This window comes from Doryrhamphus excisus, chromosome 1 (genome assembly GCF_030265055.1).
Source record: "Doryrhamphus excisus isolate RoL2022-K1 chromosome 1, RoL_Dexc_1.0, whole genome shotgun sequence".
Taxonomy (NCBI): domain Eukaryota; kingdom Metazoa; phylum Chordata; class Actinopteri; order Syngnathiformes; family Syngnathidae; genus Doryrhamphus; species Doryrhamphus excisus.
In genome coordinates, this window is record NC_080466.1 from 35,832,149 (window position 1) to 35,850,852 (window position 18,704).

The following is an 18,704-nucleotide window of genomic DNA, read 5'->3' on the forward strand; positions in this document are numbered from 1 at the left end:
CACTGTATTGAAATTTACTATGGTACCCATTATTTCATTGTATGGTCATATTACCCTGTACTGCGGTATGGGTCAAAAAATAAAAAACAAAAAAACCCTTAAACTATATTAGGAAAGCAGGAAGTGAACAAATGTAACAGTTAGTGATTGTAAAAGTACCAGATGGAGGGCTAGGATTTAATACTCCTACTCCTTTTGGACATGTGGAACTGGGAACTGATTATGTGATGCGTTCAATTGTAATCTGATGCATGTTCAAATGAAATAAAACCATTACCATTACCATGTGACAATCAAGCCTATCGACATCCCCAAATTGGAACTGCTAACATAATCTCTCCTCTTACCTTATCAAAGTAACATTTGAATGCTTTGGTTGCTGATAAGAAGAACATGTGCATCCAGAATGTAGCAACACAATATCCTGTTTTGGCTCATTCAGAAGTTGAGGTTTGCACTCCCAAACATCCATCATAGCATTTTGTATTTTCACTTCCTCACTTTGTAACAACATTGTGCTGCTGAAATATTATCACTTATTCCTGCTGTGCTTGTGTATTTTAGTGTGTGTGTGTGTGTGTTTTTATGTGATGCACCCAAATGCATCACATAAAAGCACTTTCTTCTCTTGGCCGTTATCATTGCTTGTGTTCTTCGAAACGTGACTGGATCGAGACACGCAAACTTTGATCAGGACTATTCGTGTCTTCACAGGCAGCTTTATGGGTGTGACTCGTGTGCTGTACGTGACCCGACACACGGTTGTGGCTATCTAACGTCAGTACTAAAAAGGAAAAGGAAGCTGAATGCTTATTGGTCAAATAACATAAGTAGAACACTACATTGGGTCACGTGTCGCTATTGGAAATCATGGAAATTGAGCTCATTCTCTGCCAGGGTGAAGTATTGCCATCGTTTTTTTTTCAACTGCAATTATAGTGGAGGAAAATGTGATTCATTGCAATGAAAAACAAAATAATAAAATTATATCACACACATATTCCAATATAGATGGTCAAAAATGTTCTTTTCAATGGACCATTTTTGGTTGTCAGTATCAAACGTCAGTATTTGCTTTTTTTTTTCCCAAATCTGGACCTAATATGAATTCAACACAGCTAAAACGGCAACTGAATAACACAAAATATGAAGTTGAGACGTTTACCAGCAATGCTCGTTTGTACAGCGTCACTATCAAGATGAAAGTTGCAATGGATGCACTTCAAGGGCCATAAAAAACAAGCAACTGGACTCTAACTAACTCCTTCTCACGCCCTGAACTTTACGCCCGGGTCTGCCTATATGGACTTACTCACTTTGTGGTCATAAAAGTTGCAGTTTCGTAGCGGAATCGGTTAATTAGATGTTTTTGTTTTTACGCTTGGTGTCAATGTCTCGCTATCTTCTCTGGATGAAACCTTGCATTGTTATTCTTTAAAGATGAGGCGATTGGTCATCCTGCTCTCAGGTAAGATTTATGCATGTACATTAAGTGGTATTCAATGTACATTCATGATACCGCCGCACTTTAGAGATGTGAACACTTTTTCAATATCATGATTGACAGCACGACTTTTGTGCAAATACTGCTTTTGTTGTAGATTCCTAAAAACAGCAGATCACTTCTCTCTTTTGACATATAGGAGAACTGTAACTAGTGTTTTCGCGTAGGTTCTTAAAAACAGCACAACGCTCCTGCAGATAAAGGATCTTTGACTGGCGTTTTTGTCCCTTAAGAACAGTAGAGCGCTTTTGTCTTGACATTTAGACGATCTTACAAACAAACTAACTAAAATTGAAAGTCTTCACAGATTTCACTTAACATAAGGCTGACTGCACAAAATGAACTGCAAAGAATCTTGGTCATATCGTACATATACAGTACATATAACAACACTAATTACATTTATTTGAAATTAATTTAGATTTTGTAACACTTGTTTCAAGTTACTTTTTTTCCTTTTTTGTTTAATTCTACATATGCAGGTATGTGTGTGTGTATATATATATATATATATATATATATATATATATATATATATTTTTTTTTTAAAAAGATTATATATATAGATATTTTTAATACATTTTATATATATATATCATTTATTTTTTTAAGATTATATATATATTTTTTATACATTTTATATATATATATATATTATTTATTTTATTTGTTATATTTATTTTTATTATATATATATATTTTTTTTATATAAAATATTTTATATATATATGTATTTTTTATTTTCTCTCCAATACAGCACAACTACATGATGACTATTATTCTATTATTATTATTATTCTATTGTGTTTTTTTTCTTCCTCCTTTGCCTTTTTTGCACAGTTTTGCCAGTACATAGTCCACTTCTCCTTTAGTGACCTTTAGCCCCCGCTTCCCTTCTTGTACATTATAGCTTGTCCTATGTTCTATGTATCGTGTTCTATAAACCCCTCACAAATTTAGTTAAACACTTCATATGTCCATCACTACTGTAAATACACTCAATGTTTTCAAATAAAAGTTAATACATGAATAAGAACTGGGGTTGTAGGCTGCACGGTGGTCTAGTGGTTCGAGCGCAGGCCACACAGCTAGGTGACCCGAGTTCAATCCCACCCTCGGCCATCTCTGTGTGGAGTTTGCATGTTCTCCCCGTGCATGGTTTCCTCCCACATTCCAAAAACATGCTAGGTTAATTGGTGACTCCAAATTGTCCATAGGTATGAATGTGAGTGTGAATGGTTGTTTGTCTATATGTGCACTGTGATTGGCTGGCCACCAATTGGCGACCCTAGTGAGGATAAGCCGTAGAAAATGAATGAAAAAAGTTGATACAAAAGTGATAGCCCCCTAGACATAATAACTGGTTAGGCCACCCTTCGCAGCAACAACTGCAATCAAGCATTTGTGCTAACTTGCAATTAGTCTGTGGAGGAATTTTGACCCACTAATTTTTACAGAATTGTTGTCAGTCAGCCACATTTGAGGCTTTTCCAGCCGTTTGAAGGTCATGCCAAAGTCTGCATTTTGTTTTTCTTCAGCCATTCATAGGTGGACTTGCTGGTGTGTTTAGGATCATTGTCCTGCAGCAGAACCCAAGTTCACCTTTAGCTTGAGGTCATAAACAGATGGCCGTACATTCTACTTCAGGATTTTTTGGTAGACAGCAGAGTTCATGGTCTTCCAAGTCCTGAAGCAGCAAAACAGCCCCAGAACATCACACTACCACCACCACATTTTACTGTCGGTATGATGTTCTTTTTTTGAAATGTGGTGTTACTTTTACACCAGATGTAATGGGACACAAACATTCCAAAAAGTTCAACTTTTTTCTCACCAACTGAATGGTGAGTTCTTTGGCATCATCATCTTTTTGGCAAAATGTTATTTTTGTTAAGCAGTGTTTTTTTTTTTTATCTTGGAATGCTGTTTTTGCCCAGTGTATCTCTTATGGTGGAGTCATGAACACTGACTTTAACTGGGGCAAGTGAGGCCCGCAGTTCTTTGCATGTTGTTGTGGGGTCTTTTGTGACCTCTTGGATGAGTCATTTAAAACATGGAACCACTGTTCCATATTTTCACCATTTGGTTGGATTCCCAAAGCTTTTCTTGACTGCTAGATCTCAATTCATCCCAGTTAAAGTGTGTTTGAATGAGGGCGGTCATGTTTACACAGCGTATATTTATTGTATGTACTGTGTGTATATATACATATATACGTATGTTTGAATAGTCACATGCATGTATAGAAGATCTTTGGCTAGTGTTTCTGCAATAGGCCCATAAATGCAGCACTTCTTTATACATTCAGGATAGGGGAACTTTGGCAAATGTCTCTGCAGTACACTTTTGTCACATTTTGTCACATCTCTGACTAGCGTATTTTTGCAATAGAACCTTAAAAGTGTTCCTGTCATATAGAGGATCTTTGAGTAGTAATGTTGCAGTACATCCTTAACAACAACAATGGTCATACACTCTTTATTATGTCTGTGTAATTCCAAACAATGTCTTACAGTGTATTTTGCCACCATGTCGATGACTGGTCGATGTCTTCCTGCTGGAATTGTGTGTGATTTCAAGAAAGAATGCCAGGAGGGATCTGACCACATTTTTTTGTTGTAAGGCTGCAGATCTTTATCTGATTCTAAAGCGCTCAGCTGGGAAACCAGTTGCATGTTTTCTCCCATTTAAGGTTCTTGTGGTTTTGAGCATGACTCCTGCGCTTGGAACAGCACCATCAGCAGCGACTACAATTGGAAGCGGCAGAGGGCAAACGTCACCTCGCTGCCTGGGCAGGACCACACAACAGGAAGCCCATGGGGTAAACACGTCAAACAATTGGTTTAGGGACATCTTTCAAATATTACATCAACTCCTACAGGCTCCAACTAAAATATTTTTATTACAGTCTACATCAGGGGTCTCAAATGGACCAAATGTGGCCCGCAGGACACTAGTTTGAGGCCCCCGCCTTGATATGAAAGTTTAATGTTAGTGCGGCCCGCGTAAGTCTGATACGGATGCTGTATGGTATCATGTACCCAGAAAAAATTATTACGTTTGATTAATGTTCATGTTAAAGGTTAAATAACTCTTAATAGTTATCCTCCCTATCCGTGTGGAAGTGGTAAGTTTTTGGCTATCTAAAGGAAATAACTTGAAGGCTACCGTTTAGGTCGCTAGCTCTCTAGTTTGCGAGTTAGCATGTGTCTCAAGACCCTGCAGTTGCGCAATATGTTGTAAATAAAAAGAGTATAAATGTGACTCTAGTCGTGTTTTGTCATGTCTACAGGGCTCTAATAATGCTTTGTCCATTTTAATCTGAAAAAAATAATTTGTCTACCCACCAACTATATGTGGTTTCTTAAGTTTTTATTATTTGCCGTTTTATTATTATTATATTTATTTATTTATTTATTACTGATTGATTGATTTTCTTTATTCTTTATTCTTGATTTGTTTATTTATTTTTCATCTTATTTTGTGTAGAAAAATAAAAAGTAAGATATTTGAGAACAGTGGAATATTTTATCAGAGCTTTTCTTGTAGAAAATTGGAACCAAAGCAAAGTTTTTTTTAATTTTTTTTGTTTTTAATACATGCGTTTTTTTTTTTGTTTTTTTTTGGAAAACCTGATGCGGCCCAGTCTCACCCAGACCCGAGCTCCAGTGGCCCCCAAGTAAATTGAGTTTGAGACCCCAGGTCTACATTGTCAAGGGACAATACTATGAAAAGTATATTGGATATATACTCATAATGAAAATTTCAAGGCCAGTTGAAAAATTACAAGAATTTACATTTTGCATCCTCAGATTTTAAGGACGTTCTAAGTCGTCCTATTTCACTTAAATTGTTATTTGCTAAGATTTATTTGTCTCACTCCCTTTTACTCACTTGACAGATTTACTCTTCTTCTTTGCTGTGAACAGGATATGTCATGCATATTGACGGAAAGCAAAACTGTGGTTTCTTGTCAAAGGCGGTTTTGGAATATTCTATTGACGTAACGGCTGCTGTGGGATGCCACCTTAGGTACTGTGATGCAACAACTGATTAAACCAGCCAGTCAGAATCTCTCAGTTGTCCTTTTCAATGATTGTTCTTTCAGCTTCTGGTACCATGTTCGTGAAGAAAATCCCCTACTATCATCCTCATCCATTCATGTCATCATCGTTAGAAAGACAGCACCGAACAATGAACTGATGAAAACTCCTGGGACTGTGTCAGATGGGTGGCAGAATGCCCGAACTCTTATCGGGAATCGTCCCGGAGGGTACAAGGTTGGTTAAAATATCCACACAAAACTCAAGTAAAGCGGATGATACCAGTGCTTTTTGTTCTGGAGGCAATACAGACGAAATCATAAGAAAGGTCAGAGAAGAAATGGTCACACTAAAAAGATGGTTTGATGATAATAGATTGTCCTTGAACTTAAGTAAAACTAAAATCATGCTGTTTGCTAACAGCAGAAAGGACACGTACCAGCAAATACAAATAGACGGTGTAGACATTGAAAGGGTGAAGGAAAATACATTTCTGGGGATCACAATAGATGAAAATATGAGCTGGAAACCTCATATTACAAATATACAACATAAGGTGGCCAGAAATATTTCAATATTAAACAAAGAAAAATTTGTTCTCAATCAGAAATCACTCCACACTCTTTATTGCGCTCTGGTTCTACCATATCTTACTTATTGTGTGGAAATATGGGCTAATAACTATAAAAACAATCTTCACTCGCTAAATGTACTGCAAAAAAGGTCAGTAAGGATAATTCATAATGCCGCCTACAGAGAACCTACTAACTCCTTATTTCTAAAATCACAAATACTTCAACTTGCTGATATAGTTCATCTTCAAACAGCTAAAATAATGCATAAGGCTAAAAATAACCAATTAGCTAAAAATGTCATCCAATACTTCTCTACAAGAGAGGAGAAATATGATCTCAGGGAAGAAGTACATTTGAAACACTTCTATGCTAGGACTACGTTATGCTAGCCATAGCATTTCAGTATGTGGAATCAAACTATGGAATGGATTGAGTAAGGACCTCAAACAATGCACAACGATGAGCCAATTCAAGAAACAATACAAGCAGTTGATGTTTGCTAAATACAAGGATGAAGAGTCTTGAACCAGTCATGATGTGCTATATATATCACTATATTGACACTTACTATGGTACACATTATGTCATTGGATGCTCATATCACCTCCTACTTTGGTACGTGGAAAAAAGACAACCACTACAAAAAAACTTTTTTATTAAACTATTTTAGGAAAGCAGGAAGTGAACAAATGTAACAGTTAGTGATTGTAAAAGTACCAGATGGAGGGGTAGGATTTAATAAGCTTTTCTTCTTCCTACTCCTTTTGGACATGTGGAACTGGGAACTGATTATGTGATGCATTCAATTGTAATCTGATGCATGTTTAAATGAAATAAAACCATGACCATTACCATTACCAAAGTTCAAAGTGGTGTCAATAATGTTGTCCTCCAGACCTGTAGGGTGCAGTAATATGCTTTGTAACACTGCATACCTCTTCCAGCTCCAGCTTTTATTCAGCTGTCCATTTTATCGGCACGTTGACGTGATGCTGGATGACATCAGCTTTGAGAACTGCGCAGAGGGTGACATCCCTGCCGGCCCACAGCAGCTCTCCTGCAATTTTGAGAAGGACACATGTTCCTGGTACAAAGACTACACTGCCAGCATCCTCTGGGAGCGGACAAAAGAAGGATTTGGACACCACCCCGTGGGCACTGGTTTGTATTGGGCGCAGGCTTAACCACAAATGATTTATTACGTTTGACTTTATAAATATATATTTTCGATAAATAACATCCTTTCTCCTGTCTCCCACAGGTTATTACATGCTTGTGTCAGCCAAAAGGGGTCTCAACACGTCATCTACAGCAAGACTCGTTGGCTTTGCTGTGGGTCAAGTCATCTGTGTCAGCTTCCGCTACCACATTTATGGCAGTAGCATTGGTAGGCACTATTTCCGAAATTAAATGGAATCTCGTTAATGTTATTGCCTATTCAAGGGTGGGAACACTTCCTGAAAAAACAAAACAAATGTGTTATCATGATATGTCTTTATTATCAGGTTCATTGAGGTTCATTGAAAAGCGTGCCGGTGAAGCCGAGACAATTGTGTGGATGAGGAGCGGCACTCAGGGGGACAAATGGAGATTTGCTGATCTTACATTCTCCAGCGACAAACCGATACAGGTTGTTGTTCTTAGAGCATCCATAATAATGATTGGAATGTATCTCATCCGATAAAGTAGGGTGCTCAAGAAAGAGCCCTGGGGTACGCCATTTTTGAGTAAATCATACTTATTATACATAAACGTAGGTCAATGATACAGGGCTCGACAATAACGATGTACCGATGGCCCGGGGCAAGTTAAAACAAAATTCGGGCAAGTAGTAAATCCAATCAGTGATATTCCCGTCGGGCAAGTGTTTTTTTTAAAAAAGCGGTTCTTGTTGGGTGTTGGTAAAACACGGACTGCGTAATTCCGGTGGTAATTTGCAAACCAATCCTTGCAAATCTTGAAATGGACCAATCAGAATCGTTTATACACCAAAAACGGATGAAACAATCACATTACCCAATAACTTGTGTTGTCATTTATTATTTAATAAGCACAATGTTTATTCAATCATGAATGTACTTTTGTTTATCAAGGCAAAGTGCCAAGAAGTCTCTTGACAATCCAGATTTCCATGCAACGTCATGATCTATGGAGGAAAACAACCACAAGAAATGACAATCATTTAATCTTTATTTGAGATTCTCATGTGATGTCACAAAAATTAGATGATATCATTATGGCAGTCTTTTCATTTTACATGGGGCAAGTTCGGGCAAGTAGTTCTCACCTTAAGGATTCCCCATGGGCAAGTCATTTTTGTTTTTAATGTAAAGTCCTGTGATACATGACACATTTTGTGTCATTGTGCTGGCCTCCAGTTTATCATAGAAGCTGTGGTGGGCGGCGACCAAGGCACCATTTCCATAGATGACATCGTTGTGTACAGCAGAGATAACGGCTCCTGTCCTGCAGAGCGTGAGTGCACCTTCCAGGGGTCTCTCTGTGGTATGCTCCCTACTCTATCTTCAGACTTCAGCTGGAAACGAACAACAGGGGTGTCCCAGCCTTCTAATTCCTCCGGTCCAAGCACAGATCACACTCTGGAAACAGAGCATGGTTAGAACACTTTGTTGTTGTTTTTTTCTCAACCTTGAGTAACGCCAGCTCTTGTGTAGGTTATTACTTGAGTGCCCAGTTGTGGCGACAACCGCCGGGGTCCAGAAGTCAAATAGCGACTGCACTGATGGAGTCCACCCCTCCTCACGGGGAATGCTTAATGTTCTGGTTCTACATGGAAGGAAAAGATGTGGGTGAATTCAACATATACCTTCAAACCTCTGACACCCTTGTAAAGCTGTGGAGCAGAATTGGAGATCAGGGGAACCGCTGGAGGCACGGAAGAGTGTCGCTCTTTAACCCTGATACTTCATATCAGGTATGAATATGCCAGCTCGCCATGGTATGGTCTGATCGGAAAAACTGATCTATTAAATCTCACGTATTCATCATACTACAGGTGATATTTGAAGCAGTGACAGGTGAGGCTACCAGGAGAGATATCGCCATTGATGACCTGACTGTTCTCAATGGAGCGTGTCCTCCAGAAGGTCAGAGCAAGTCACACCATGCATACTTTAAACTGCAATAACGTAAAGAAGTATATTTATAATTGTGTGTGTGTTGTTTAGGTTTTTGTGATTTTGAAATGGATTTATGTGGTTGGGTGAACAACCCTCCAGCAGAGTCGGGTGTAGACTGGGACTGGCTTTCCGGGGGCACTGATGGCGCTCTTGTCCCAAATAAAGACCACACCACTAAGTCTTCTCTTGGTAAAAATTAATGTATTTTATGTTTGTCGATATAAATTGAGATTAAAAACCATTTTAAAAGTATCATTGTTGTTCTACTTCTGGCTTTAGGCCACTTTGTCTTCTACCAGTCACACAGAAGTAAAATAGCTCAGCTGGAGAGTGAGTTCATGAACGCTGTGGACGCGGCTTGTCTGGAGTTTTGGCACTTCGCTGAAGGCTGGTTTATAAACGGTAAGACCGATATCTGACAGAAACACTCAAAAGAGCCATTTTCATGATGAATTTGTTGCTTTTAGGACCTTCGGGCGTTACATTGACGGTATTTGTCAACGACACCTCTGGACTGCATCCAGTTTGGAAAACGAATGGATATCTCAATAACACCTGGATCCAATGCAGGGTTGACTACAATGCATCAGGGCCTCACCAGGTAGTTATCTCAAGGCACTTCACACATGGAACAGGTTTCCAACCACGCTTCTCATACATTAAAGAACACCAACTGAACCCCACTTGAACCAGCACTTGCCGACAGAGGCGAGGAAAAAACTCTCTCTATGGAAGAAACTTCAAACAAAGAGTATGAGGTGACCTAGTCTGTCTTGATAGGACTATTGAACCACACTCCTCATAAGTTAAAGGGGGTCTATTTTGCTCATTTTCGGTCCTTTGTATTGAGTCGTGGACTCCTGTAGACCAGTTACACACAATAACCTACACAGATAACCTTTCGAGATCTTCCAGAAACTGTACCTATTCCAGCTGTATTTTCTTGGATTTCCAAAACAGTCTGTTTAAATTTATTCCACCCACGACCAATCACACCGTTGTGATTGGTCCCACTCAGCTTGTACATCCTGTACTGGAACACGCCCATATAAGGAAGTCACCAGCTGGATAGAGCTGTTGACATCTCAGAAGGTTCATTGTGAAACAGTTTTTCATTAATTCATTTTCTACCGCTTATCCTCACGAGGGTCGCGGAGGGGGTGCTGGAGCCTATCCCAGCTGTCTTCAAGCGAGAGGCGGTGTACACCCTGGACTGGTCACCAGCCAATCACAGGGCACATATAGACAAACAACCATTCACACTCACATTCATACCTATGGACAATTTGGAGTCGCCAATTAACCTAGCATGATTTTGGAATGTGGGAGGAAACTGGAGTCCCAGGAACATGCAAAAAAAACCATGCAAATTCCACACCAAGATGGCCGCAGGTGGAATTGAACTCGGGTCTCCTAGCTGTGAGGCCTATATGCTAACCACTTTACCACCGTGCAGCCTTGTGACACAGTTAGTCGGTGCTAAAAAAAAAGAAAACATTCTAACAACATTTATAGGTCAGAAAAGTGGAAAACCAACTGAATTCCACATGAGCAAACACTTAAGAAGCAGGCAAAGAAAAACTCAATACTCAAACAGGAGTCACGCTAGTTACTTACACTATTAAGCTAATGAATGTTTCAGCAGTATTCGTGTTTGCAGTTCTGCAAGCCGGAGTACTGCAGTAGAATGCAGGGACACGTGAACAGGTAGTGTCGCTAGCAACAAACACAGATAGCATATGAATGTAAACAAGTACAGTAATACAAAGGTTCTGTTTAGTTGGTCACTAGAATAAACTATTGCCTTCTATAACAGATTATCCTGCAAGCCAGCAGTCTGCCCTCGGCGGTGTCAAGTTTTTCCATTGATGATATTCACATTATAAGGAACAAGCCTTGTCACAACACTGTCCCCACCACCACCCCGAGTCCCGCCACCACCACCACCACTACTCCAGACTCTGGCCTGCACTGCACATTTGAACAAGGTCTCAATGATCAATCACAGATATTCATAATTCTGCATCCTTACTGTAAGCATGTCTCTTTAATAGGTCTCTGCGACTGGGTCCAGGAGGTCGATGACCATTTTAACTGGACCCTCATAAGAGGACTTCAAGTGGACAAGCCTTGGGGCGGACCTCTTTATGATCACACAATAGACAATAACCAAGGTATGTACAGCTAGGTTCCGAGTGATTAATCTGGGATTAATCAGACTTTGTTCTGCGGTTCCTAAGGTTTTTATTTACTTCTCAATGGATCTGGATTCAGGGACAAGGAGACGGCAAGCATCTCTCTTCTTGTCAACAGCGGGACTTCACAAATCTGTGTTGGATTCTGGTATTACATGATGGGGCCTTCAGTGTCGGCCATTGATCTGCTGGTTGAGACAGTAAGTCACCTGTGGCCAACCTTGTATCTGCCTAATACTGTCATGTTGCACATGGTCCTTGGTTGATACATATGTGTTGTATCAGTTTGTGGTTGTGTACGCGCTCCCATAAAGTAATTATATACAGTGGTATGAAAAAGTTTGGGCATCCCTGATAGTTCCCTTAGGATCATCAACAGTTAAATATATCATATAGAAGACCAACACAGTGATAGATACATTTGGGCACCCCAACAAAAATCAATATTTAGTTGATCCTTGGGCTGCACGGCGGTCGAGTGGTTAGCACGCAGACCTCACAGCTAGGAGACCCGGGTTCAATTCCACCCTCGGCCATCTCTGTGTAGAGTTTGCATGTTCTCCCCGTGCATGCGTGGGTTTTCTCCGGGTACTCCGGTTTCCTCCCACATTCCAAAAACATGCTAGGTTAATTGGTCACCAAATTTCCCCTCTGTTTATCTGAGATTTTTTTTGGCCCGGTACTCCGGACTTTAACTAGAACTGTTCCCGTGGTCTTCCATTTCCTCACTATGTTCCTCAGAGTGGAATCTGACAGCTGAAATATCTGAGTTAGCTTTCTGTATCCTTCCCCTAGACCATGATGTTGAACAATCTTTGCTTTCAGGTTATTTGAGTTGGTTTGAGGCTACAAATGGTGCTACTGGCCATCTTAAATACCCATTCTCATGATTGGCTTCACTTGTGTATGCAGGTCAAGGGTCAATGTGTTCCCATGATTAGTGTTAAAGGTATTCAAGTCAATAAAACAACAAGGGACCTGCCTATTTTTTTTCCAACAATTATTGAACTCTTTCTGTAAATCCTATAAACTTAATATCCCTTCTCATCTATCACTATGTTGGTCTGCTGTATGATGGCTGATCCCAACAACCAGTGATTTATGATGAAAAATTTTGAAAATTACCACGGGTGCGCAAACCTTTTCGTAACACTGTACTTAATTTGGTTGATACACACGAGACTTGCTGTGAAAGGAAACGCTATATGGTCAATATTGGCCACACTGTCACAACCATCATTAAGGAAAAAGATGGTATTGTAAAGTCTACCAGAAGATTGTAAGGATGACCAGGAGGTGGTCAGGACACAGGTTCCATTCACAGACAGTTGGAAATCACACAACACTACAGTACATATAACCGCCAGGTCAGTACAGTTTAATTTTTTTTATTAGTTTGATTTAATTCTTGTATGTCTTTAATAAGTGAATTTTTTGTATGAATAATAAATGGGTTTTGAGGGTTTTTTTAAGTTGAGAAGGTCAGAGCAGCACACAGTGTCTGGAGCAATGAATTCCAGAGGGTGGGGGCAGCGATGGAGAGGGCTTTGTCTCTCCAGGTTTGGAGTTTGGTCCTACAGGAAGTCTGTGAGGTATGGAGGGGCCAGATTGTGGAGGTCCAGGAGGATGAAGATGCTAAGATGGCCCAAGTTGGAGGAGAAAAGAGCTATTTAGCATGTAACTTTGCTGTAATTTAGGTGTAAGATACGAGACTAGGAAGAAACAAACTAGGAAAACAGTCTAGGAATTAAACTCAAAAATCACATGTTAAATACTGTTTGTTTTTGTTTTGGTTTTTTTGTCAATAGAATTTTTCAAAGATGCTAATCTGGACACGGAAAGGGACCCAAAATCCAGAATGGATGAACGCCCAAGTCACCATCGATGTAGAGGAAGAAATGAAACGGGTAGATTTTTATTCATTTAACTGAAAAGAGTGCACAATGTAACATTGTTGAGCAATATAACTATTACATTTATGACATTTTAATGGGATCATGTATTAAATATACAATCTCTACTGAAAAGACGCAACTGTTTTCTTAGGTGATGTTTACTGGCCACAGAAACGACAACAGTGAGGGATTTATTGCACTTGATGACATCACAGTGAGCACTGGGGCCTGCAGTAAACACAGTATGTGGACACTGCCTGCTACGGGATAAGTTTAACATATATAAACAACTAGAGCCGAATAGACGAAGTTGCAGAACTTAACCATAGCTTTGTTTGTTGCTGTCTAAATGATGTCAGGCCCAGTCTGCGGATTTGAGTCCAGCTGGTGTGGTTTTGAGAAGGATGTCAGCCATGCGGGGCAATGGGGACGCAAAAGAGGCACAAAAAACAACTTGGATCACACGTATGGAACAGAGAATGGTGAGTGGAATCAGTAAGGCATAACGAGTGGAAATATACTGTAATAGTTGGTTTAAAGGTCAAGACCAAATCAGTTTGGGAAGACATGCTAGCATACATGTAATGCAGATACAATAGATTCCTGCGGGAGGTATGTTTCGGGATTGCCAGCGAATGATAAAAAAGAGTGATTGGTATGCCCGTTAAAATGTCTGATCACAGACTATTCGCTTGAATTTCACATTCACCTCAGATTTCAGATCAACATTTGCAATAAAAGTGACATTGTGACAAAGTGATTTCCTTCAACGCAACCAGATTTCCCGTTTGGAATTTCTCTGGGACACCAACCATGAGACACTTTGCCTTTGACAAAAGCCACGTTTACATGAGGAGTTTTTCTCTTTCCGAATGACCTTTCCTAAAACAATGGTATACATGGAAAGGAATATTCCAATCTCTTGTCTACATGCGCCGCTATAATCAAACAGAATACTCAATGGGGCATGCCCAGTAAAACGTAAACATCAACATCACGTGATACCGACTTCCCCAAGTTTTTCTTTCACTTGTTGGAATAACTTCGTATTGCCAGTTTTTCATTCGACCAGTCTTGAAATTTAGTTTGGATCAAAAACAAAGTTTCCGCAGCAGTCCAGTACCGATTGCTTGTCTCCATTTTAAAAACTGACGAATGTCTGGAGCTGCGTGTTACGTCATATATTCTTTCGGAATGAGGTGTATCCAAAGGTTACATTCTTTCCATTTGAGCAGATGAACCGAATGCAATTGGAATATTTGGGTCCATGTATATGTGGATATTGTTGAGCATGTGTTCTTATTGGGAAACTGGATGGGAATCTCTGGTACTGCTCTAAACTGGTTCAAGTCCTATTGAGGCCAGCAACTACTTTGTTGAAATTGATAACTGTGTCTCAGACCAAATGGTTATGAACTGCGGGGTTCCGCAAGGGTCAATCCTATGCAACACTTAGATCTACCGTATGTGTCAATGATGTTAGGTGAACATGACATTAGTTGTCTAATGGGTCACTTTCTCTTAGAGTTAGGGTTAGGGTAAGTAAGTATAGGGGGGAATAAGGTCCAACCGGAGTCCCAGGAACATGCAAAAAAAACCCATGCAAACTTCACACCAAGATGGCCGCAGGTGGAATTGAACTCGGGTCTCCTAGCTGTGAGGCCTACATGCTAACCACTTCGCCCACCGTGCAGCCTTGTGACACAGTTAGCCGGTGCTAAAAAAAACCTCTCTGACACTGAGCTTTAGAGCCATCCCAAACTTCTTTGGGGGCTCACTTCCAAATTTTTGAAATATTTGGGGGATATTTTGAGCTATTATCTTAATATTTTAATCAGCTGATGAACCGCCTACATCACCTTAGTGCTTGTTCGCAGTAAATTACGTGCTCAAATTTTTTTTTTTTTGCATTTTGACTCTCTACTTAGACATAAAGGACTTAGATCCTTAAGATCCAACAGTACAAAATCTAAATACTTGCAACTTTTCAACTGGTGTTTTTGGTCCTGAGTGTATTATCGTGTGTTCACCTGGACCTGTGTCTTTCTACAGGTTACTACCTGACTGTCATCAGCTCAAATCCTACACAACTGGAAACTGCTCAGCTGCTGTCACCTGACATCATCTCACCTACCGAGATGTGTGTTCGCTTCTGGTGAGTCCACAGCTTCTATGATGCGCCTGTAAACACCTAATAGATTTATGCATGTTTTTTATTTGTTGTAGGTACTGGCTGCCTGCTGGGTCGGCCAACATGTTATCTGTGCACGTGCGGAGCGGGCAAGTGGGTGATGCCCTATGGCAACGTTCTGGACCACCCTCTTCAGACTGGGAGGTGGCAGAGGTCACGGTGTTCTGGCCAACAAAGTTCAACGTAAGACATTTTTCACTTGTTTTTTTTTCACATACTGAACATTTCATACTGAGTCATTTCCTGATGAACTACCGTGTCCTCCAATGTGCCCCCCCTCCCTACTCCAGGTGGTGTTCAGGGCATTCCATGAGCCAGGCATGAATTCCACGGTACAGATCGATGATTTCTCCATAAGCAATGGGGCCTGCTCCCCCTCAGTGAGCTGTGACTTTGACTCTGGACACTGCAACTGGCTCAACATGCCCACAGAAAATGGACATGACTGGGTGCTGGCCAATGGGGGCTTCCAGGGTCTACCTGTGAACCAAACCACCCCAGAAGGTAGAGCCAATACACTTTTAAGTTTCTTCTTGGAAATGTATTCCCACTGTGATTTTATTCCCATGGAAAATTATTGCAGATTTGAAAATAATTTTTTGCTGTTTCTTTAAGTTTTCTTGCCAAAAAAAAAACAACAACTGTGGGTCTGAATGGCTGCAGTTTGGACACACCTGATTTAGAATATACGTACAACTTGCCTAACAAACAAAGCAAAAACTGGGAATGTGGTCATGGATGATTAATAGCCGTTATGCTCTCTATTTCCTAACTTACTGTACATTCTGATGTCACCTCCTCCTTGTTCCAAATAAAATATCTGCTCATTGAGTGACAATCTATCAAATTCCTAAATTTGTAAATAATGACATATATTGTGTGTTTGTTTTCAGGTTGGTTCCTGTTGAGCTTATCAGAGCAAAGAAGCATCAGTGTGACTCAGATGGCATCCGAATGGGTCCATCTCAAAGACTCCCCAGCCTGCCTCACCGTACGGTACTATATTGATAGCAGGTCAGCTCACACACACACACACACAACGACATTCTATGTGACATTTCAAAGAATGCACTCTATTAGCCTTGTTTCCTCATGGACTTCCTCAAAAAGTGTGCAGTCACCTGCTTCACTTTGTATAAGAGGACACATGCTCTGGGTCAGAGTTCAGTCACACAGATGACCTTTGAACACACACACACACACACACACACACACACACACACTCAGAACCCTCAAGCTCCAAAGACGAACTGAAAAAAAGTAATGCGCAATTCTATGGAAATAAATGTGTGTTTTTTATGAAAAAATAAAAATAAAAATAAAAATAAAAATAAAAATAAAAATAAAAATAAAAATAAAAATAAAAATAAAAATAAAAATAAAAATAAAAATAAAAATAAAAATAAAAATAAAAATAAAAATAAAAATAAAAATAAAAATAAAAATAAAAATAAAAATAAAAATAAAAATAAAAATAAAAATAAAAATAAAAATAAAAGCAATCTTCACTCGCTAAATGTACTGCAAAAAAGGGTAGTAAGGATAATTCATAATTCATTGTGCTTAGAGTGATCAATGGCAAGCGGGTTTGGAGAGGAGGTTCATGGGATGGGCATGGGGAATATTTTTTTTATAATAATAAAAAAATGATTAGAAATTAAAAGAATATGCAACTAAAAAATATATTTTTTATAGTAATGCTTTTATTATATCTTTTCAAGGGACAATGTTATGGACATTAAACTTTAGAGTTGTCGGTGTACAGCTTTTATGGTATAGATATGGTATCCAGTGAAAATTAATAAACACACCACCATTATTGTGTTAATAGAGTCCACCTCACAGCGAACATGATCAAATTGTGTGGTTGCTCTGAATAAATAGTTTGAGCACCATTGCTATATGGCATTACTTTAATCCTCTTGGTCATGGAACTGGGCAAAGGTGCACAGTTACTGGAATCCTCCTCCACTTCTCCATGATGACATCACTGGTGGAGCACTCCTCCACCCTCCTTCTTTCAGCTTGATGATTACCCACGGGGGTCTATAGCCCCCATCTTGAAGGTGTGTTTGGGGTTTGAAAATTCAGGTCCAATTTCCTTAAAAGCAACCAGCACTTATGCTTCCCCAGACCAGCTGTTTAGACTCATTTTCAGTAGCTCAATATTGCTATATAAGCTGTACATTGAATACTCTAAAGTGTAGACATTTGTATAGTACCGAATAAAGTTCTTGCTAAAATGTGAAGGCCGTTCTTGTTGAAACTGCTCATCAGTTTAATTGAATACAGCAACCATGGGACCTTGCATGTCCGCATTCGCTTCAGCCCATCGGAGGACGAGCTGATATTCCAAAGCAACAGAAGCAGCGAGCACAGCTGGGACATCTTTTCTCAGACTCTGGAGTGGAGCAAACCTTTCCAGGTATAAACAGATGTAATAGCTGTAGTCTAATCGTAAAGATGTGTCCGTTATGGAGGTGTCACATTGGTGTCTTTAGTTGACGATCCAAGCAGAAAGCAGCCACGGAGGCTTTATCGCCGTTGATGATATCACCCTCACACCCGCTCCATGTCAAGGTACCCTTGATATTGTATTGTTTATGACTACAAAATAATACAAACTGATTTTGTATTGCAGCGAATGGAACAAGTTCTATTTTTGTGGGCTGCACTTTTGAAAATGGCACATGCACCTGGAAGGACGTCAGCGTGGGTCAAAGTCAGTGGGAGAGCATGGAAGGCAGGGCAGCGACAGAAAACACTGGACCCTCCGTGGACCACACACTGGGCACTGAGCTTGGTGGGGCACCTTTGTTATCTTCAAGAAAAGTACACGTTGATGAAATTGATGATATGGCAACCCTAGCAGCCATGACACTTTGTGTGTGTGTGTGTTCCAGGTTGGTACATGGCGGTGACCCCTGACATCGGTGAGCACATAAGCCCCGCCACTTTGCAGAGTCCTGTCATGACACAGGCCAGGACTAACTGCACGCTCCACTTCTACTACAACATGTACGGAGAAGGTAATGTCTTCCTGGTTTGCTAATGTAGCACTTTCTACATGGGCACCTTGACTCCTGTTGTAGTGCACTGCCCACTTTTTTCAATTATATTGGTAATGGTAATGATTTAATTTCATTTGAACATGCATCAGA

The 18,704-nt window shown here is 39.9% G+C and overlaps 1 protein-coding gene across 1 annotated transcript in view; it reads left to right on the forward strand.

Annotated features, from left to right (window-relative positions):
- The first annotated feature begins 1,440 nt into the window (after positions 1–1,440).
- The window catches only part of LOC131104261 (MAM and LDL-receptor class A domain-containing protein 1-like), a 34,856-nt gene continuing 17,592 nt past the window's right edge, over positions 1,441–18,704 (forward strand). The window contains exons 1-24 of the mRNA XM_058051680.1: positions 1,441–1,468; positions 4,197–4,325; positions 7,129–7,283; positions 7,384–7,509; positions 8,501–8,738; positions 8,798–9,057; positions 9,139–9,229; positions 9,311–9,451; positions 9,542–9,664; positions 9,730–9,863; positions 11,079–11,250; positions 11,317–11,436; positions 11,503–11,657; positions 13,266–13,364; positions 13,504–13,594; positions 13,712–13,834; positions 15,405–15,507; positions 15,579–15,726; positions 15,834–16,047; positions 16,437–16,557; positions 17,836–17,968; positions 18,045–18,123; positions 18,185–18,346; positions 18,447–18,572. Of these exons, the coding sequence (XP_057907663.1) occupies positions 1,441–1,468; positions 4,197–4,325; positions 7,129–7,283; positions 7,384–7,509; positions 8,501–8,738; positions 8,798–9,057; positions 9,139–9,229; positions 9,311–9,451; positions 9,542–9,664; positions 9,730–9,863; positions 11,079–11,250; positions 11,317–11,436; positions 11,503–11,657; positions 13,266–13,364; positions 13,504–13,594; positions 13,712–13,834; positions 15,405–15,507; positions 15,579–15,726; positions 15,834–16,047; positions 16,437–16,557; positions 17,836–17,968; positions 18,045–18,123; positions 18,185–18,346; positions 18,447–18,572 (3,271 nt within the window). The remainder of the gene's footprint in view (positions 1,469–4,196; positions 4,326–7,128; positions 7,284–7,383; positions 7,510–8,500; positions 8,739–8,797; positions 9,058–9,138; positions 9,230–9,310; positions 9,452–9,541; positions 9,665–9,729; positions 9,864–11,078; positions 11,251–11,316; positions 11,437–11,502; positions 11,658–13,265; positions 13,365–13,503; positions 13,595–13,711; positions 13,835–15,404; positions 15,508–15,578; positions 15,727–15,833; positions 16,048–16,436; positions 16,558–17,835; positions 17,969–18,044; positions 18,124–18,184; positions 18,347–18,446; positions 18,573–18,704) is intronic.